We start from the raw sequence: 21,024 nt of genomic DNA, 5'->3' as shown, positions 1-21,024 counted from the left end.
ATGAAGGGCTGGCACCTCACCGCACCCCTCGTCATCAGAGGGTGGCTGGCACCCCCAGACCCGGGAGCCTCACAGCGTCACAGAGTCCCTAAATGGGACCTGGTCTACCGCTGACATCCACGGTCAAATGGAGATGGTTCCCAATAAACAGCGCCCCCTGGGAAGGTGGCAGGTGCCTTTCTGTGCCACATACCTGCGAGGATACCCTCCCTCTATGGCAGAGCTGGGGTGTGAGTAGGGGAACAGCTCAGGAGTCCCGGGGCACCCAAGGGGGCGTCAGACAGGGGTGGGAGCAGCCTTGGGGGTGCAGTGTGTGCAGTATGGTGGGTTTTTTTTTTTTTTACCAAGGGTCCACCCTGGATCCAGGGGCAGGAGCTTGCCTGGCTGGACCCCCCCCCCGGACAAATCAGGGGGCTGTGACAATGTAAACCCCCCCTCCCCAGTAATGGCGACCTGGTGGTACTGGAGGCAGGAACGCGGGGGGCTCCCCACGTGGGGGCAGCTGTACCAGCTGGTAGCTATCGCCATATCCTGAGGCTGCCAGGTGATCACTGTGTGTGTGTCAGAGCCCAGTTCCCATCAATGCTGAGGCCTTGGGAAAACATGTCCCCACTTTTAACTGTGGTACAAGATGCCTGGCCTCAGCATTGAGACACACCAATTTCCCTTCAGCAAAGGCTTTGTTTAATCTCAGAGGAATTATGAGGCGCCTATTTCCCTCCTTGTGTGGGTTCCTGGGGAGCTCAGAGCTTATCTCCATCAAGGGTCCGAGCCTCCTGGCAGGCCTTTTGTGTGACATTTTCCTTCCTGGCTTCCTCCTAGTCCTCTTACATCCCTGAGCCTGCCATCGGGTGAGGAATTGAGATGGGCCCTGGATTTAACAGCCAAGGAAACCAATGCTGCTGGAGTGTCCTGGACCCCATGGGTGGTCAAGCCCTTGAGAGTGACAGGGAGGGGGTGAGGGTGGGCAGGAGCTGAGCTGGGCAGGGAGAGAGGAGGGCATTCCAGGGGGTGAGGGCCAGTTGTGGAGGGGGTCCAGGCCAGAGCAGTGTTTCCAGGCTGAGGAAAGAGAGGACACGGGGGATGTAGAGAGTCCCGACGAGGGCAGGGAGGGAGGCTTATCAGGAGGCCTCTGGTCATGGACAGCTATGGACAGCTTCAACCAGACAGGTGGCAGAGAGTGGGCACGACCCTGCGCTGGAGGAGGAACGGGAGGCAGAAGAGGGCAGGAGGACTGGTGTTCAGTGACTGGACTTCCATGTCCTGGCCGGTTTCCTGGGAGATGTCCCCAGGGAGACTGTGAGCCTCTCCCTTTGGGTTACTTTCCCACTGAGTGCCAAGGATTCCCCCACCCCACCCCGAGAATCCTGGGGAGGTTGAAATTAAATATGAGACAGGAAAAACAATGAGCAGAGAACATGATTTCTGATTGACATACGGACATTTTATTGAGAGGGGATTGGGTGCAGGGAGAAGGGCTGGGGTTGACTGGGTTGGGTGGGGAGACCCTCCCAGGGATCCTGCAGCTCCAAGTCCCCTAGAGTGGGGGAGACTCAGGGACCTAAGAACACTCTTTGGGGACCACTGTCTTCTCCACGGTGCTCCCTTCGTGCGTGACCTGGCAGCTGAAGCTGCTGTGAGATTTCCACTTGTCAGGTGTCAGCGTCAGGTAGCTGCTGGCCACGTACTTGTTGTTGCTCTGTTTCGAGGGCTTGGTGGTCTCCACGCCCTGGGTGATGGCGGTGCCGTCTGCCTTCCAGGCCACTGTCAAGTCGCTGGGGTAGAAGTCACTGACGAGACACACCAGTGTGGCCTTGTTGGCGCTGAGCTCCTCATTGGAGGGTGGGAACAGACTGACCGAGGGCGCAGACTTGGGCTGACCTGTGTGGACAGAGGAGGGGCTATGAGATGCAGCAGGAGAGTCCAGGGTGATGGGCAGTCCCCCCTACACAGCCTCATGACTGTTCCCATGGTGGCTGTGCCTGTTCACCCAGGGGATGCTCCTTTCTTTCTTTCCTCTCCTTTCCACTAAGCCCCAGACAGCAGACAGCCCCCCATCCTCCCAGAAGCTCTTCCCCATCACCTCTCCCAAGTGACTGGTCCAGCCGTCCATGTGCAGCCTCAGTTTCCCCCTGTGTGATGAGGGCAGGCCGCCCTCCCTCCTCCTGGTCTGAAGTCTGAGTTTGGGATCTGGCCCCCACCTCCTGAGCCCTCAGCCCAGCACCCAGGCCCACCTCACTCACTCTCCCAGAGCCAGTGCCTCCTCTGTGAACTGGGCCCCCACACAGTTGGCCAGGATGGTCCTGACAGCATGAGGGGGCTGCAATTCAGTTCCACCTCTTTCATGAAGCCTTCTCTGATCTCTCAGAGCACTGTCTTTCTGTCTACCCGTCTGTTCATCTGTCCATCTATAATCTATCCATCCAACCATCATCTATCCATCATCCATCATCCCTCCATCCGTCCATCCACCCGTCTATCCATCCAAGGAGCCTGGTGCGTGGTGTGGCCTAGAGCCTCCTCTCCCCCTCGGGCACCGGCTCTGCACCAGGCCGGCCTCAGCTCTCCCGGCAAGGGCTGGGTCCTCCCAGCCAAAGCCCCGGGGTTCCTTGGCAGCTCTGCCCGCGTCCCTGTCGCTACTGCCCTGACTGCGGGACCCTTCACCTCAGCTGCATTCTTGGGGTTGCTCCCCTAAGAGAACAGGCACAGCAGCCCCCATGGCCACCCAGCACCTCTGAGGTCTCCTGATTTTACCGGGCAGCCGTGTAGCTCTGAGCACCCCGTTCACTCCCCCGTTTCTCATCTCCTGAGTCCAATTCTCCCTTTGAGGGAGGCAGGAGGTTGGCCCTTGGACAGGTGAGACCCGGGGCCCCAGGGGTCATGAGATTCCAGGGACAAATAAGTCTCTGCCCCATGGGACCTGCTCCTTTCTGACCACTGTCCTGGGAGCACCAGGCTTCTGGTCGCCTCTTTTGTCTCACCTGTGACTCCGTGTCCCTGTGTCCTCATGGCCCAGCAGAGGACCCAAGAGCTTCAGCCTAGAGTGAGCTAGACCTCTCTCTCTGCTCTCCCCTTGGGCTGCCCTTCTGTGTCCCCGGAGGCTGAGTCACAGTCCCAGACTTGTCCCCGGCCTCCTGTATGGCCCTTCCAGCCTGGATGGGCATCGAGCCCTCAGCCCAGACCTTGGGGTCCAGGGACTGTCTCCCAGGCCGCCCCAGTGCCCCCTGTCAGAACCGGCCTCTGGCCTCCATGCAGGCATCTGCCCTAGAAGAGGGGAAGTGGCCCCGTTTCTGGGCCAAAGCCCAGCCCAGGCCCCCGGGATCTGGCCACGTTTGACTGTTGGACTCTGGAGACGGCTGCTCCTGCCCTTGGGGTCCTTCCTGCTGGTTACCCCAAGACTAACCCCCTCCCTCAGCCCCCAAGGAGAAAGGTGGGGGTCAGTCCCAAAGGCTGGAGGGCAGAGGAGAAGCAGCCCCCAGACAGAGAAAAATGACTTTCCCCAGACAGCAAGGAGTGGGACAGGTTGGGAAAGGTGGTGAGAGCCACTTACCTAGGACGGTGAGCTGGGTCCCTTCGCTGAAGACGTACCATGGTGACTGAGTCTCGGACCAAAACCCACCAGGCCAGCACCTGGGGCCTGCCCCCCGGGGGCCGGGTCGGAGTGGGAACCTGCTGGGCGTGATGGGCACAAGGCTGCAATGGGCGGGGTTTCATCTTGGGGCCGGGCAGGTAGGTGGCTAGCCCCCTACAGGCCAGGGCAGCCCTGGGTGGACTCACAGCCTGGAGGTGTCCCTATGCCCAGCCTCCTGTCTGAGACAGGTGCCACCCACACCTTGAAGTCACCCAGTGGGTGTCCCCCCTCTGAGGCTGTCCTGGTCACCACTGAATCCTCAGTGCTGATGGCGACATTGTGCACAATAGGTGCTCAGCAAATTCTTGAGTCCTTGTCCTCTCATGTGGTGTGGCAGAGTGAGTCCCGAGCTGGCTTGGAGCTGCCTGACCTTTTAGGCCTCATTTTAGGCCCTCTGAGTGTTCCTCCCACGGTCCAGCCAGGCAGGCATCCTCCTTGGGTCCATGGAGTGTCATTCCTGACTCACAGCGTCCCCCTTTGTCTCCACACATTGAGACGCAATTCAGTTCCACCTCTTTCATGAAGCCTTCTCTGATCTCTCAGAGCACTGTCTTTCTGTCTACTTGTCTGTTCATCTGTCCATCTATAATCTATCCATCCAACCATCATCTATCCATCATCCATCATCCCTCCATCCATCCATCCACCCATCTATCCATCCAAGAATGGCTCCCAAGCTCCCGTCTGTTCCAGGCACTGTTTCACATGCTGGGACGCGGAAGGGCTCCCCTCGCTCTCATCCCCATCTTTCCTCGAAACCTGTCAGGTCAAGGCCAACAAGGCCCTTGTCCTGGTGAACTCCAAGGTCCCTCCCCAGTTCCTGTTGTACCTGATGTCTCTGCCGGATGCAACACAGGGTCCACCCTTCTTTCCAGTGACTCTCTTCCCCTGGGCATCTGAGACACCCCACTCTTCCTCTTCTGGTTTCCCTTTCTCCGCAGCCCATGTATGGCTGCTGACCCCCAGACCATCACCCTGGTCCTCCTTCTTTGCCATCTTCTCACATTGCGGACTCCCTCTACTGCCCGTATAGAAAGGCTTGAGGCTCTCCTAGCTCCAAACCTTCTCCTTGGCTCCACCTAAACTTCCTACTGACCATCGCTAGCTGGATGTGCAACAGGAATCTCAGACTCATTGTGTCCAAATGAGACTGACCACCTTTCTCCCAACCCAGCTCTTTTTTTTTTGTCTTCATCTCCTCACATGCAACTACAATTCGGAAACCTGTGTTTAGATTCTGTAACTAAATATTCCTTTTTAAAGTTAAAACGAGGCTCAAAATAATTAATGAACAACAAAACCAGCCCCTGAGACTCCAAAACCACAAGAAGCCCCAGGTTTTGCCTCTGCTGTATTTAATTTCCAACTCACACAAGGATGCAGCACTGAGTTGGGGCTTATTGGATGCAAGCTTCTCTGCCAGAGGGTCGGACTTGTGTGTTTCCACCTTAGAAACTGGTCCAGTCAGCTGTGGTTGGTTTTGTGATGCAAATATGAGATTTCTTTGGCTTTAAAACTATTTTTTATTGTTTTAAGAGTATAACAATATTACATATATAACACAATTGAGCAATATAGAAGAGCATTTAAAAAGTGTAATATTTATCTCTCCATCTCTCTCCTGCTATGTAGTGCCATTTACTTTTCTTATTTTATTGTGGTAAAATATACATAGCATAAAATTTACCACTTTAACTCATTCTATGAGGCTAACGTTACCCTAATACCAAAACCAGACAAAGACATTACAAGAAAAGAAAACTACAGACCAGTATCTCTCATGAACATGGATGCAAAAATCCTCAACAAAATATTTGCAAATCAAATCCAATAATATATTGAAAGAATTATGCACTATGACAAGTGGGATTTATCCCAGGCTTGCAAAGCTGGTTCAACATTTGGAAATGAATTAGTGTAATCCATCACGTCAACAGGCTAAAGAAGAAAAAAATCACATGATCATGTCAGTTGATGCAGAAAAAGCATTTGACAAAATCCAATATCCATTCATGATGAAAACTCTCAGTAAACTAGGAATAGAGGGAAACTTCCTCAACTTGCTAAAGAACATCAACAAAAAACCCTACAGCTGACATTGTCTTAATGGTGAGAAACTGAAAGCTTTCCTGCTAAGGTCAGGAACAAACCTTTCAATATCATAGTAGAAGCCTTAGCTAATGCAATAAGACAAAAAAAGGAAATAAAAGGTATACAGATTGGGAGGGAAGAAATAAAACTGTCTTTGTTTGCAGATAATATGGTTGTCTGTGTAGAAAATCCAAAAGAATTGACCAAAAAACTGAAACTAATAAGCAGTTATAGCAGTGCAAGATACAAGATTAATATACAAGTCAGTCACTTTTCTATATACTAGCAATGAACAAGTAGAATTTTAAATTAAAAACACAATACCATTTACATTATCATCCCCTAAAATGAAATGCTTAGGTATAAATCTAACAAAATATGGACAAGATCTATATGAGGAAAACTACAAAACTCTGATGATCAAAGAACTCAATAAATGGAGGCATATTCCATGTTCATGGATAGAAAGAATCAATATTGTCAAGATGTCAGTTCTTCCCAAGTTGATCTATAGATTCAATACAATCCCAATTAAAATCTCAGCAAGATATTTTGTGGATATTGACAAACTGATTCTAAAGTTTATTTAGAAAGGCAAAAGACCCAGGATAGCTAACAAAAATATTGAGGGAGAAGAACAAAGTGGGAGGACTGACACTGAGACTTCAAGCTACAGTGATCAAAACAGTGTAGTACTGGCATAAAAACAGACATACAGACCAATTGGATAGAATAGAGAGCCCAGAAATAAACTCTCACAGATACAGTCAAATGATTTTTGACAAGAACGCCAAGACCGTTCAATGGAGAAAGGACAATCTTTTCAAAAAATGGTGCTGGGAAAACGGGAGATCCACATGCAAAAGAATGAAGTTGGACCCTTACTTAACACTATATCCAAAAATTAACTCAAGATGGATGAAAGACATAAATGTCAGAGCTAAAACAATAAAATTTTTAGAAGAAAACAGGACAAAAACTTCACTACATTGGATTGGCAATGATTTTTTGGATGTGACACCAAAGGCATAGGAAACAAAAGAAAAACTAGACAAATTGGACTTCATGAAAATTTTAAAATTTTGTACACCAAAAGACACTATCCACAGAGTAAAAATACAACACACACAATGAGAGAATATATTTTCAAGTCATGTATGTGATAAGGGGTTAATATCCAGAATATATAAAGAACTCCTAAAACTCAATGACAAAAAAACCCCAAACAACCCAATTCAAAAATGGGCAAAGAACCTGAATAGACATTTCTCCAAAGAAGATGTACAAATGACCAATAAGCACATGAAAAGATGCTCAATATCATTAACAATCAGGAAAATGCAAATCAAAACCAGAATGAGATACCACTTCATACCCACGGGGATGGCTACTATCAAAAAAAAAGAAGACAACAAGTGTTGGCAAGGATGTGGAGAAATTGGAACCCTCGTGTACTGCTGATGGGAATGTAAAATGGCGCAGCTACTACTGAAAATGGTATAGAGGTTTCTCAAAAAAATTGAAAAGAGAATTATCATATGACCCAACAATTCCACTTCTGGATATATCCTCAAAAGAATTGAAAACAGGATCACAAAAAGAGATTTGTACTCCCATTATCATAGCAGCATTATTTACAATAGCTAAAACATGGAAGCAAACCAAGTGTCCATTGACCAATGCATAGATAAGCAAAATGTGTATATACATACAATGGAATTTTATTCAGCTTTAAAAAGGAAGGAAATTCTGCAATATGCTACAACGTGGATGAACCTTGAGGACGTTATGCTAAGCGAAATAAGCCAGTCATAAAAAGACAAATACTGTATGATTCCACTTATATGAGGTACTTAGAGTAGTGAAAATCACAGGGACAAAGTATAATGGTGGTTGCCGGGGGCTGGCAGGGAGGAGAGAATAGGGAGTTATTGTTCAATCGATATAGAGTTTCAGATTTACAAGATGAAAACAGTTATGAGGATGGATGGTGGACATGGCTACAGTGTGAATGTATTTAATACCACTAAATTGTATACTTAAAAGGGTTAAGATGGTAAATTTTATGTTATGTATATTTTAACACAATAAAAAAGAAAAGATAACATTTAAAGAAAAAAGAAGGAATATTCTTCTTTTTTAAGACCTTAAGACCATGTGGTCTTAAGGAAATATTGGAAAATAAAGAAAATCATAAAGAAGAAAGTTAAAGTTAAAATTATTTGTAAGTCCACTGTGGAGAGATAAATATTATTAATAGTTTTGGTTTTTTTCTTCCATGCTTTTAAAAGAGCATATATATTTACATTTTAAAACAAAATTTACATGAGACTTTTCTTATTTTCTTATATAAGTATTTAATGCTATAAATTCTCTTCTAGGCACTGCTTTAGGTGTGTCCCGAAAATTTTGATATGGTGTATTTTCTTTTTCATTCAATTCAATTATCTAAGCTTCCACCTTTAAGAAATTAGAAAGGTAATCAAATCAAACCCAAAGAGAGGAAACAATAAAGAGAAGAAATCAATGAAATTGAAAACAGAAAATACAAATAAAACCAAAATCTGATTCTTGAAAAATCAATAAAATTGATAAATCTCTAACCATACTGACCAAGTAAACAACAGAGGAGAGACGAAGCACCAACGTCAGAAATGAAAGGACACCACTAAAGATCCTACAGTCGTTAAAATGCCAACACGGGAACTAGAAACAACTTGATGCTAATAAATTTCACCACTTAGATGAAGTGGACCAATTCCTAGAAAGACACAAACTACTAAAGCTCACCTGTATCCATTTTAAAACTGAATTCAGAGTTACAAGTCTTCTAACAAAGAACTCCAGGTCCAGATGGCTTCACTTGTGAATTCTAAATTCTTCCTTAAAAATATTTAAGGATTAAATAATACCAATTCTACACATTCTCTTCTATAAAATAGAAAAGAAAACTTTCCAAATAATTTTACGAGGCCAGCATTACCCTATATCAAATGTAAACAGACATTATAAGAAAACTTCAGACCAATATCCTTCATGAACATGGATGTAAAAATTGTTCTCAAAATTCTAACGAATCAAATTCAGCAATATATTAAAAGGCTAATACATGTAATCAAGTGAGGTTTATCCTGGAAACGCAAGGTGGGTTCAAGATTTGAAAATCAATCAATATAATCCACCATAATAACTGGCTAAAGAAGAAACCATAGTATCCTCTCAATAGATGCAGAAACAGCATTTGACAAAATTCAACATCTATGCATGATGAAAACGCTCAGAAAACTAGGAATAAGAGGGAACTTTCTTAACCTGACAAAGGGCATCTACAAAAAACCTACAACTAACATCACAATTAGTGGTGAAGGATGGAATGCTCTCCCCTATGACTAGGGACAAGCAGGGAAATGCTCAATGAAGAAAGAAGTTGCTGAATTTCGGTAGGAAAGCACTGTGTCATTTTAACTTACCCCCTCACCATCCCCTGCTCCCTAGCTTGATAGTGTCCTTGAAGACAGCGGCCTGCATTCCTGGGGCGGGTTGCCAATACCAGAGGAAGCAATGCAGACCTTATTCTCAAAGAATTGTGGTTGCATGTTTTGGCCTGTCTGGTGGCTCCCTGGAGGATCAGCCCAAAGGCTGCCTTTGTTTTCCTGCCTCAGAGCTTCCCCAGAGATGAGGCAGCTCCTACACAGTGTTTGTTGAAAGCATTTAAAGGCAAACGTATTAGTCACAGCTGCTGAGGACAAGGGATAACGGTTGAGGAAAGCAACAGACAGACCAAAAAGCCTGAGAAATAAGAGGCTAGGGAAGGAGATACTTGGGGGAATAAGGGCTTTGAAGAGATCCTGCGAATACCAGGGAATCTAGAAGGCTATGTGCATTCCCAGGACAGGATGCATGCTCAGAAAAGACCTGAGAAGACCCTAAGCTTTCACCCCTGGCACATCTTTACACTCCATGCAAGCAGGAAGTGAAGAGCTAAGGCAGAGTTGTAAATAGTCTAGTATTGAAGGAGTGCCCCAAATCATAGCCAATCTGCAAAGATCAGATGAGTTGGCTTTTGGCCTTATTTTTTTTATTTTTATTTTTTTGGCTCCAGGAATAATGGAACAGACACTTCAGTGGCCACACACAATAAAGAATGCAGACTTTACAAAGATAGTTCAGAAATGTCAATAAGTAAATAAACAAGCACAACTGCCAAAAAGCAGCAACAACAAACCCTGGGAAGGCAGAGAACCTGATTCCCAGGTTTTCTACACTGTAATAGTCAAAAATTTCAGTTTTCAACAAAAAGTTATGAGGCATGCAAAGAAGCAAGATAGTGTGGCCCACTCATAGGAAAAAAATAAATGAACAGAAACTGTCCCCAGACAACGGACTTAGCAGACAAAGATTTTAAATCAACTGTCTTAAATATGCTCAAAGAACTAAAGGAAACAACGGACAAAGAACTAAAGGAAACCAGAAGAATGATGTCTCATTATATAGAGAATACCAATAAAGAGAAATTATTAAAAGGAACCAAATAGAAATTCTAGAGCTTAAAAGTGTAATAACTGGCATGAGAAATTCACTAGAGGGGCTCAATAGCAGATCTGAGCAGGCAGAAGAAAGAATTAGTAAACTTAAGGATAGGTCAATTGTTATTATCCAGTCTGAGGAGCAGAAAGAAAAAAGAATGAAGAAAAATGAACAGAGCCTAAGAGACATATGGGGTACCACCAAACATACCCACAGAGGCGCAATGGGACTCCCACAAAGGGAAGAGTGAGAAAAAGGAGCAGAAAGAATACTTGAGGAAATACTGACTAAAAACTTCCCAAATTTGATGAAAATCCTAAATTTATACATCCAAGAAGCTCAACAAATTTCAAATAGAATAAACTCAAAGAGATCCACACTGAGATAGGCTATAATTGCCAAAAGCCATAGACAAAGAGAAAACTTGAAGGGACCAACAGAGAAGCAACTCATCATGTCCAAGAAATTCTCAACAAGATTAACACCTGCTTTCTCAGCAGAAACCAAGGAGGCCAAAAGTTACGTTTAACGTTCTGAAAGAAAAAAAACCTGGCAACCAAGAATTTCATATCTGGCAAAACTAGCCTTCAAAAATGAAGGAGAAATTAAGACAATCCCAGATAAACAAAAACAAAAAAGTCTGTTGCTAGAAGACCTGCCATAAGAGAAATGCTTCAGGCTGACATGAAAAGACACTAGACAGTAACTCAAAGCCACAGGAAGAAATGAACGCTGGTAAGAGCAACTACATGAGTATATACAAAGCCTGGATTATTGTATTCTTGCTTTCTAACTCCTCTTTTATTTCCCAACATGATTTAAAAGACAAATGCATAAAACAATAATTATAAAATCTATGCTAATGGATACACAATATAAAGGTGTAATTTGTGACAATAACAATGTAAAGAGGGAGGAACAGAGATGTATAGGAGCAGAGTGTTTATATACTATTGAAACTAAGTTGAGTATAATTCAAACTGGTTTGTTCTTATGGGCTGAATTGTGTGCCCTCAAAATTCACATATCGAAGCCCTAACCTCCAGCACCTCAGAATGTGACTGTATTTGGACGTAGAATCTTTAAAGAGGTAATTAATGTAAAATAAGCTTATTGGGATGGGCCTAATCCAACAGGACTGGTAACCTTATAATAAGAGGAGATTAGGACACAGACACACAGAGGGAAGACTGTGTGAAGACACAGGGAGAAGACAGCCATCTAAAAGCCAAGGAAAGAGGCTTTAGAAGAAAGCAACCCAGCTGACACCTTGATCTCAGACTTATAGCCTCCAGAATTATGAGAAAATAAATTTCTGTTGTTTAAGCCAGCCAGTCTGTGGTACTTTGTTATGGCAGCCCTAGCAATAATACAGTTGATATAAATTTAAGATGTTAATTGTAATCCCCAGGATAACCACTAAGAAAATAATTAAAGCTTATACTGAAAAGGAAATGAGAAGGGAATAAAAATGGTATAGTAGAAAAAATCAATTAAAAACAAAATAAGGCAGAAATAGAGGAATTGAGAAACAAAAAATATATAAGACATAGAAAACAAACAGCAAAATGGAAAAAGTAGGTCTTTCATTATTAGTGATTACTTTACATGCAAAGGATTAAACTCTCCAATTAAAAGGCAGAGATTGTCAAAACGGATTTTAAAAAAACCCTAACAAGATCTAACTATATTTTGTCTACAGGAGAATCACTTTAGATCCAAAGATATATAGGGATTGAAAGTGAAAGGATGGAAAAAGGTATTGCATGCAAATAAAAACCAAAAGAGAGCTGGGTGGCTGTGCTAATGAAAGACAAAATAGACTTTAAGTCAAAAATTGTTACAAGAGACAAAAAAGGACATTATATATTGACAAATGGTCACTCCATCAAGAATATATAACAATTATAAACATATAGACACCTAACAGTAGAGCCCTCAAATAAATGGAGCAAATATTGTCAGGATTGAAGGGAGAAAAATAGTTCTAAAATAATAGTTGGAGATTTCAATACCCCATGTTCAATAATATGCATAAAAACTACACAAAAGATCAATAAGGAAACAGAGGACTTTATTTTTTTGTATTTTATTTTGTTTGTAATAACTTATAAACCTAGTAGACCTGAAAGGCATATACAGAACACTCCACCCAACAACAGCAAAGCAAAAATTCTTCTCAAGAGCACATGGAACATTCTTCAAGATAGACCGTATATTAAGTCACAAAACAGGCTCAATAAATTTAAAAAGATTGAAATTATACAAGTGATCTTCTCTGACCACAGTGGAATGAAAGTGCAAGTTAACAACAGAAGGAAAAAAAATTTAAAAATGTGTAGAAATTAAACGACACATTCTTAAACAATCGATGAATCAAAGAAGAAATTACAAGTGAAATTAGAAAATACTTTGAGATGAATGAAAACAAAAATCCAACATACTAAAACATGGGATTCAGTGACAGCAGTGGTCTGAGGAAAATTTATAGCTATAAAAATGCCTGTATTAAGAAAGAGCAAAGATCTCAAACAAATAACCTAACTTTACACCTTAAGGAAGTAGATAAAGAAGAGCAAGCTAATTCTAAAGCTAGCAGAAGGAAGGAAATGATAATGATTAGAGAAGAGATAAATGAAATAGAGAATAGAAAATAGAGAAAATCAACAAAACCAAAAGTTGGTTCTTTGAAAAGATGAGCAAATTTGACAAACCTTTACTAGACTGACAAACAAAAAAGAGCGAGAAGACTCAAATTACTAAAATCAGAACTGAAAGTTGGGACATTACTACTCACCATTCAAAAATGAAAAGGATTATAAGGAAATAATATGAGCAATGTGTACCAACAAGTTAGGTAATCTAGATGAAATGAACAAATTCCTGGAAAGACACAAACTACCGAAACTGACTCAAGAAGAAATAGAAAATCTGAACACACCTATAACAAGTAAAGAGATTAAAATGGTAATCAAAAACATCCCCATAAGGAAAAGCCCAGGACCAGATGGCTTCACTGGGGAATTCTACCAAACATTTAAAGAAAAATTCACAAACTCTTCCAAAAAAACAGAAAAAAAAGAGAACACTTCCTAACTCACTCTATGAGGCCAGAATTATCCTGATACCAAAGCCAAACAAAGACATCACAAGACAACTACGAACTAATATCTCTTATGAATATAAATGCAAAAATCCTCAACAAAATACTAGAAAAGTGAATCAAGGAGCAATATTAAAAGAATCATACAGCAAGAAACATTTATCCCAGGAATGCAACGGTGGTTCAACTTCAGAAAATCAATCAATGTAACATATCATATTAATAGAATGAAGGATAATAATCAGACAATCATCTCAATTGATGCAGAAAAATATTTGACAAAATTCAACACAATTTCATGACAAAACACTTTAAAAGCTCAGAATAGAAGGGAACTTCCTCAGCTGGATAAGGGCCATATATGAAAAATCCACAGTGAACATCCCATTCAATGGTGGAAGGGTGAAAGCTTTCCCCTGGAGGTCAGGAACAAGACAAGGATGCCTATTTTTCCCCCTTCTGTTCAACACTGTACTGGAGGTTTGAGCTAGAGCAGTAAGGCAAGCAAAAGAAATCAAGGGCATCCAGGTTGGAAAAGAAGAAGTAAAATTATCTCTATTCCCAGGTGACGTGATCTTATATATAGAAAGTTCTAGATAATCTACAAAAAACCTACTAGAGCAAATAAACAAATTCAGCAGCTGCATGATCAACACACATTCATATTTCTATACACTAAAAAAAGTCATATTTCCATACACTAGCAATGAACAATTTAAAAAGGAAATTAAGAAAACAATTCCATTTACAATCACATCAAAAAGAATAAAATACTTAGGATTAAATTTAACCAACGAGGTGAAAGACTTGTACACTGAAAGCTACAAAATGCTGTTCAACGAAACTACAGAAGACCTAAGTAAACGGGAAGACATCCTGTGTTCTTGGTTTGGAAGACTTAATATCGTTAAGATGGCAATACTACTCAAAGTGACCTACAGATTCAATGCAATCTCTATCAAAATCTCAATGGCCAGTCATTGTTACAGAGATGGAAAAACTGATCCTAAAATTCATATGGAATTGTAAAGGACTCCAATAGGCAAAACAATCTTGAAAAATAAGACCAAAGTTAAAGGAGTCACACGTCCCAATTTCAAAAGTTGCTATAAAACTGAAGTAATCAAACAGTGTAGTACTGGCATAATGATAGACATATAGACCAATGGAATAGAATGAGAGTCCAGAAGAAACCCTCACATCTATTGTCAATTGATTTTCTGACAAAGGAGCTGAGACAATTCCACAGGGGCAATAATAGTCTCTTCAACAAACGGTGCTGGGATAGCTGGATATCCAATGCGCAAGCATGAAGCTGCACCTTTCCCTCACACCACGTACGCAAATTAGCTCAGAACGGATCAAAGCCCCAAACGTAAGAGCTAAAACTGTAAAACTCTTAGAAGAAGACATAGATGTAAATCTTCATGACCTTGGATTAGGCAACAGATTCTTAGATATGACACTAAAAGTACAAGCAATAACAGGAAAAAAATTGGGCTTCATCAAAATTCAAAACTTTTGTGCATCAAAGTACACTATCAAGAAAGCAAAAAGACAACTCACAGAATGGGAGAAATGATTTGTAAATCATATATCTGAAAAGGGTCGAGTATCCAGAATGTACAAAGAAATCATATAACACAGCAACAAAAAGACAACCCAATTAAAAAATGGGCAAAGGACTTGAACAGACATTTCTCCAGAGAAGGTATAAAAATGACCGACAAAAACATGAAAAGATGCTCAACGTCGTTAGAGGGAAATGCAAATCAAAACCACAATGAGATGCCACTTCATAACCAGGAGCATGGCTATAATAAAAAGAAAAAAGGAAAATAACAAGTGTTAGCGAGAATGTGGAGAATTATAACCCCTGTGAATTGCTCGTGGGATTATAAAATGGTGCAGCCACTGTGAAAACAGTTTGGCCATCCTCAAAAAGTTAAACTTAGAATTACCATGTGACCCAGAAACTCCACTGTTAAGCATATACCCCAAAGAACTGAAAACAGGTATTCCAACAAAAACTTGACATGAATGTTCATAACAGCACTATTCACAATAAACAAAAGGTGGAAATAACCATAATGCCCATCAACTAGTGAATGGATAAACAAAATGTGGTATATTCATACAATGGAGTATTATTTGGCCTTAAAAAGTATGAAGTACTGATGCGTGCTATGACATGGAGGAGCCTTGAAAACATGCTAAGCGAAATCAGCCAGACACAGAAGGCCATATACTGTATGATTCCGTTTATACAAAATGTCCAGAATAGGTAAAGCCATAGAGACAGAAAGCAGATTAATGGTTGCCAGGGGCTGGAGGCTGGGGGAATGGGGAGTGACTGATTTGGGGTTTCCTTTTGGGGTGATTAATATATTATGGAAGTAGATTGTGGGGATGGTTGCACAACATTGTAAATGCACTAAATGCCACTGAATTGTACACTTTAAAATGGTGATTCTTATTAAGTGAATTTCTAAAAAAACTGACAATACCAAGTGCTGGTGAGGATACAGAGCAACTGGCAGTCTCACACACTGCCTGTGGGAGTGTAAAAAGGTACAGCCACTTTGGAAAGCTGTTTGCTACTTTCTTATAAACCTACATTTACACATGATCAATCAAATCCTACTCCTAGATATTTATCCAAGTGGAATGAAAACTTATATTCAAACAAAAACTTGTGTGTAAATGTTTATACCGACTTCATCATTGCCCAAAACTGGAAACAACCCAAATGTTCCTCAGTTGCTGAATGCTGAGCAAACCATGACACATTCATAAATGGGATCCTACTCAGCAGTAGAAAGGAACAAGCTGTTGAAAAATGGGATAACTTGGATGAATGGCAAAGGCGTTATATGAACTGAAGAAGCCAGACGCAAAATGTTCTGTACTTGGAATACTATTCAGCTATAAAAAAGAACAAACTATGATATACCCAACAATCTGGATGAACATCCAGAAAATTATGCTGAGTGAAAAAAGCCAGTCCCGAAATGTTACACACTGTATGATTCCATTTATAGAACAATCTTGAAATGACACAATTACAACAGTCTTGACAGAATTAGAAACAAAGATCAAATCAGTTGTTGCCAGGGAGTCAGGAGGGGCTTGGAAGGGAAGGAAGTGGGCGTGGCTATAAAAGGGCAAGGTGAGGGATCTTCGTGGTGATGGAATGTTCTCTACCTTGACCGGGTCAGTGTCAGTATCCTGGTTGTGATATTTTACTATAGTTTTACAAGGCATTACCGTTGAGGGGAACTGGGTAAAGGGTTCATGGGATCCCTCTGTAGTATTTCTTACAACTGCATGTGCATCTACAATTATCTCAAGATAAAAAGTTTAATTTACAAAAAGGTTACATACTGCATGATTCCATTAATATGATATTTTGAAAATGGCAAAACTACAGACTCAGAGAGGGACCAGTGGCTGCCATAGTTGGGGCGAAGAAAGGGATTGGGGCACAGGGACATATGTGTGTGGGGGAAATGTTCTGTATCTTGATTGTGGTGATAGTTACACGACTCTATGATTTTATTAGAATTTATACAACTGCTATACCTGCTGTAAAAACAGTGAATTTAAATCTAAGTTAAAATAAAATAAAAATATTTAAAAATGATGTATGACATATTGCAGCTTGTTTTTTAAAAATCTTTATGATGTCATTACAGTTATCAAAAAAATCCTATTGCATGACTTTAATATTCACTGCCACGGTGGGCCATAGTTTATTTCACCTTCCCTTATTGTTGGACATTGAGGCTGTTTCCACTTTTTCCCCATGAACACACTTGTATTTAGCTGAAGTTCTGATCATTTCCTCAATATAAATTTCTAGAAGTGGAATTACTTGATTAAAAGGAACACACGTTTTTATGAATCTCGATACACGATATTATTTGTTCAGAAATTCAGTCTCCCACTGACTGTCCACAAGAGTGCCCATTCCTCCCCATCAACCCTTTGGTTCCATCACTTTAAATTCACCTGCCAATTTCACAGATCTTGGTACCCGGTTGCTGTGCAGACAGCCCCCTCTCTGCTCCTCTGATCTGGCCTCAAAATATCCAGAGCCATTTTTCCAAGACACGAATCTGACTCTGAGAGTCCCCTACTTAAATCCCTCAAAGACTGCAGGAAAAAGGATAAGGAGCATAAGACCCTCCACGGTCTCCCGCCACCCTATCCTTACCGCCCAACTCCCTGTGCACCTGTGCACCTCACTCCTCTCTTGGCCTGCGGCTCAGGCTCTCCCTTTGCCTGGGGTGCCCCCATCACCGGTCAGCGCCCCTCTGTCTCTAAGACTAGCTTGGGCATTGCCCTCCCTCCCACCTTACTGCTCCTAAAATGGTCCATGGGTCTGTCCCCAGGACTGGACATGATCCCCTTGGTTCAGGCCCACCCTCTTTGTGACCTCTGGCACTGAGTGGCCCGTTGGGGGAGACCAAAGCCTTGAAGACCAACCCTTCTCTTGGACCATTTTGTTAAAATACAGGACGCATTGATGTGGTCGCAGTGCGTCTTAACTGTCCAGCGAAAAAGTCAGGGGGCTGTCCTGGCTCCTCTCTCTCCTGTTTCTCCCATTTCCTGCGTCTGTCCACGTACCTGTCCACTCTGCCTGGGACACCACCACACCCTCTCCAAGGTCTTTCTAGTTCTGCATTCCCACCCCGACTCACCCAACTCTGGTCTTGTCCTTTCCTTGCAAACATCTCCCAGGAGAAGTCTCTCCTCCAGGGATGGGTCTTCCAGGTCTGGGACTGGCTGCTGTCCAGCCTTCTCTCAGACCACATTGGCCCCGGGACCCACCCACTTCAGCCCTGTGGACCACTGGAAGCTTCCTGAGTGCTCTGTTCCTGTACCACCTTGCCCAGGTGGATCTCTCCACCTGTACTCCATCCCCAGCAGGGCCTCCTCTGCCCTTCCCTGTATGTGCCTCTGTCCTGCAGGGATCACCCTGTGTGTGGTTGCCCCTTCACCTGGCCCTCTTCCAGTGGACCTTGAGTTGGGGCCGAATCTCATTCCCCTAGGATCGCAGCCCCAGCACAGGCCTGACCCCGATGGGGATCCATGTCTCCTCGTGTTTTCCTGGGCCCTGCAGGACGCTAACATACTTGTCCTGACCTGACACCCATAGGTGCTGACCCACCCGATATGGCTGGACTGCTGGTAGCAGAGGGTCAGCTCGTTCCATTCCAGCCCTTCACCACGGCGACCTCAGCCTCCCTGGGGGGAGCGTCAGGCTGAAAGGCCCTCATCCAGCTAGGACCCCTCACTTTGCAGAGGGGGAATCTGAGGCCCGGAGAGGTGGACTTGTTAGCCCAATCAGTTTAGGAGATGGGGATGGGGACAGCTGGAGGCCATCGAGCTTGGGCATTGGGGTCTGTACTAGCTATGTGACCTGGGGCAGGTGGCCTCACCTCTCTGGGCCTCTATCCCCACCTGTAAATTGGGGATGAGAGCAGGACCCGCCTTGTGGGGCTGGTGGGAGGGAGGTTCTGCCCCAAAAATGATTGGTGCCCAAGATGGACTTGTTCACTCATTATCACAAGTCTCCCAGATGCTCGGCACTTTGTCAGGGGACTTCCCACCACACGCAGAGAGGAGGGGGCTGGGGTCACACAAGGTGGGGCATACCCTCATCAGGGGCCTTTCCCACGGATGTGCCTGCACCCTGGGTGGGCTCAGGTTCCTAGGGGGCCAGTCGCACGAGGTGGCCCTGGCTGAGGGTCCTCGGCTGAGGGTCCAGTGACCCGGGAACGCTAGGGCAAGCCCGCTGCAGAGCGTCAGCTGTAGCCTGCGCCGTGGTGCTCCAGGGAGTGCCCTGCCCGTCCGGGGAGGGTGAGGAGGTGGCCCATCAGCCAAGAGGAGGAGGTCCTGGCACCGGGACGGCGGCACCCACCGCCTACATGACGTCCTGCCCCCTCCCTGCTTCTGCCCTGCACAGAGGACCTGGGGAGGTGAGGGAGGCACTAGCCTTGGGTGCAAAAGTTAACTCAGTAATTAAGATAAATAAGATTTTAATGCAATATTAAAAAAATAAAAATCAATGCAAACAAATCCACACTGGACAAAACGTCGACACTTTAAATCAAGCCCGTGTCTGCGCAGGCCCCTCTTCTCAGCTGATTCTCCCTTTTCTCCCCTCGGCCCTCCCTGCGACTCTCCATCTCCCTCTCCCAGTCCGGGCTGCAGAGACTCTGAGCTCCCCGATGCGGCTCAGCCCCTTACCTGTCCCACACGCTCCAAGGGCTGCTTCTTCCTGGGGCTCCAGGGCCCGGGGTCCTGCCCCGCGGTGCTGCCGTTGGGGGCAGCAGGCCATGGGCACCCATGGCCAGGCTCAGCAGTATCAGGGGCCAGCACTGCCTGTGGCCAGGGCTCTGCCCCCAGGGGGCCCCACGACCCACCTGGCCTGGCCTGGGCCTCATCCGCCCTCAGGGTCAAAGGACCTGCTGGCCTGGGCTCCCTGGAGGGGGGGTCGGCAGGTGCCCCGGTCCCTCTTGCTGGAGCGGCTGTCCCAGTGAACCCTGGCCCGTGTGGCCCTGTCTTCCGCCTGGGCCTTCTCTGGTCAATGGCCCCAGCGCCCAGTCCCCTCCAGGGGGCCCATGGCTGTTACCTGGGGCTCTCTCCCAGAGGGACATCTGCCAACTGCCCTGCTGTGGTCGGGATCCAGGGCTCAACCGCCTCCCACCACAGCTGCCAGCCTGGCCCGGCCCCTGGGGCTCTGGGGGGACACACCTGTTCCTGCCCTCCCTCCCCCGGGGCCCCCGGGTCCGTGGAGCATCTCCCCCTGGAGGGGCCATGGAAGGGCCATGGAGAGTGGCTGAGGGCCAGCAGATCAGGAGCCACCTGAGTTCAGCGGGTGGGGCTGGGGCTTCTCTTCTGACCAGCCCTGGGGCAGGAAGGGCAGGTGACAGGAAAAGACAAGTGTAGGTTTAGCAGGAAGCCAATGTTCAAGTCCAGGAATCATGATATAATTATAAAAATGGTGTTTAATACACAGTGTTCAGGACCTTACAGGTCTCATCCATCTCTCTCTCTCTCTCTCTTTCACGCACGCGCGCACACACACACACACACACACACACACCCTTATGGATTTTTTTCCAGAGGTCGACACCATGAGCCCGGCATCTGGTGCACAGCGGTGGCTCCCGAGAAGCCCCTTTGCCCTCTCCTGTCCTGTGAGCCCACCCACCTCCCCAGTGTCCAGATGCACTGTTGCCGCAGGAACCCTGTGCTTCGGTGTGGGGTGGGCAGTGGGCACCGAGGAGGGACCTAGCGCCCACACGGGGTGGTGAAGGCCTGGCTCTGCGCTGGCGCTGCAGGAGTGATGCTTCTGGTCACCTCTGAGGCTCCAGGCTTCCTCTCTCCTCCCGAGGTGGGGCTGGCCGCGCTGCCTGCTCCGCTCACGGTCAGGACTGTGGCGAGGTCGATGTTGGGAGATAATGGATGCGAAAGTCGTTTTTTTTCCCCTTTAGTTTTTTTAAATTGTGGTAAAATATACATAAAATAAAATTTGCCATCTTAACCATTTTAAAGCTTACAGTCTGTGGCATTAAGTATATCCACATGGTTGTGAAACCATCATCACCATCCATCTCCAGAACTTCTTCATCTTCCCAAACTGAAACTCTGCACCCATTAA

General features: G+C 44.8%; 1 protein-coding gene across 2 annotated transcripts; it reads right to left on the bottom strand.

The window, feature by feature from the left end:
* Positions 1 to 1,515: 1,515 nt before the first annotated feature.
* Positions 1,516 to 19,804, bottom strand: IGLL5 (immunoglobulin lambda like polypeptide 5). Of its 2 annotated transcripts, none has more exons than XM_058532050.1 (3): positions 19,608 to 19,804; positions 3,551 to 3,672; positions 1,516 to 1,881 (listed from the first exon to the last, which is right to left on the bottom strand). In XM_058532050.1, exons 1-3 carry the CDS (start codon positions 19,802 to 19,804, stop codon positions 1,562 to 1,564), a joined length of 639 nt encoding a protein of 212 aa, XP_058388033.1. In that variant the 3' UTR covers positions 1,516 to 1,561. The 2 variants fall into 2 exon arrangements, with proteins under 2 accessions (XP_058388033.1, XP_058388034.1); XM_058532051.1 differs by having other exon boundaries at positions 3,551 to 3,669.
* Positions 19,805 to 21,024: the final 1,220 nt, after the last annotated feature.

This window comes from Diceros bicornis, chromosome 35 (genome assembly GCF_020826845.1).
Source record: "Diceros bicornis minor isolate mBicDic1 chromosome 35, mDicBic1.mat.cur, whole genome shotgun sequence".
Taxonomy (NCBI): Eukaryota; Metazoa; Chordata; class Mammalia; order Perissodactyla; family Rhinocerotidae; genus Diceros; species Diceros bicornis.
This window is presented reverse-complemented; position numbering and strand designations above follow the sequence as displayed.

Excerpts from the sequence above, each read along its gene's own strand:
- IGLL5 (XM_058532050.1), bottom strand. The coding sequence starts at position 19,804 with ATGAGGCCCAGGCCAGGCCAGGTGGGTCGTGGGGCCCCCTGGGGGCAG. Across the intron at positions 3,673-19,607 it reads CCTTGGAGCGTGTGGGACAG|CAGGTTCCCACTCCGACCCG; the intron begins GTAAGGGGCTGA and ends CATCACGCCCAG. Across the intron at positions 1,882-3,550 it reads GACCCAGCTCACCGTCCTAG|GTCAGCCCAAGTCTGCGCCC; the intron begins GTAAGTGGCTCT and ends CTGTCCACACAG.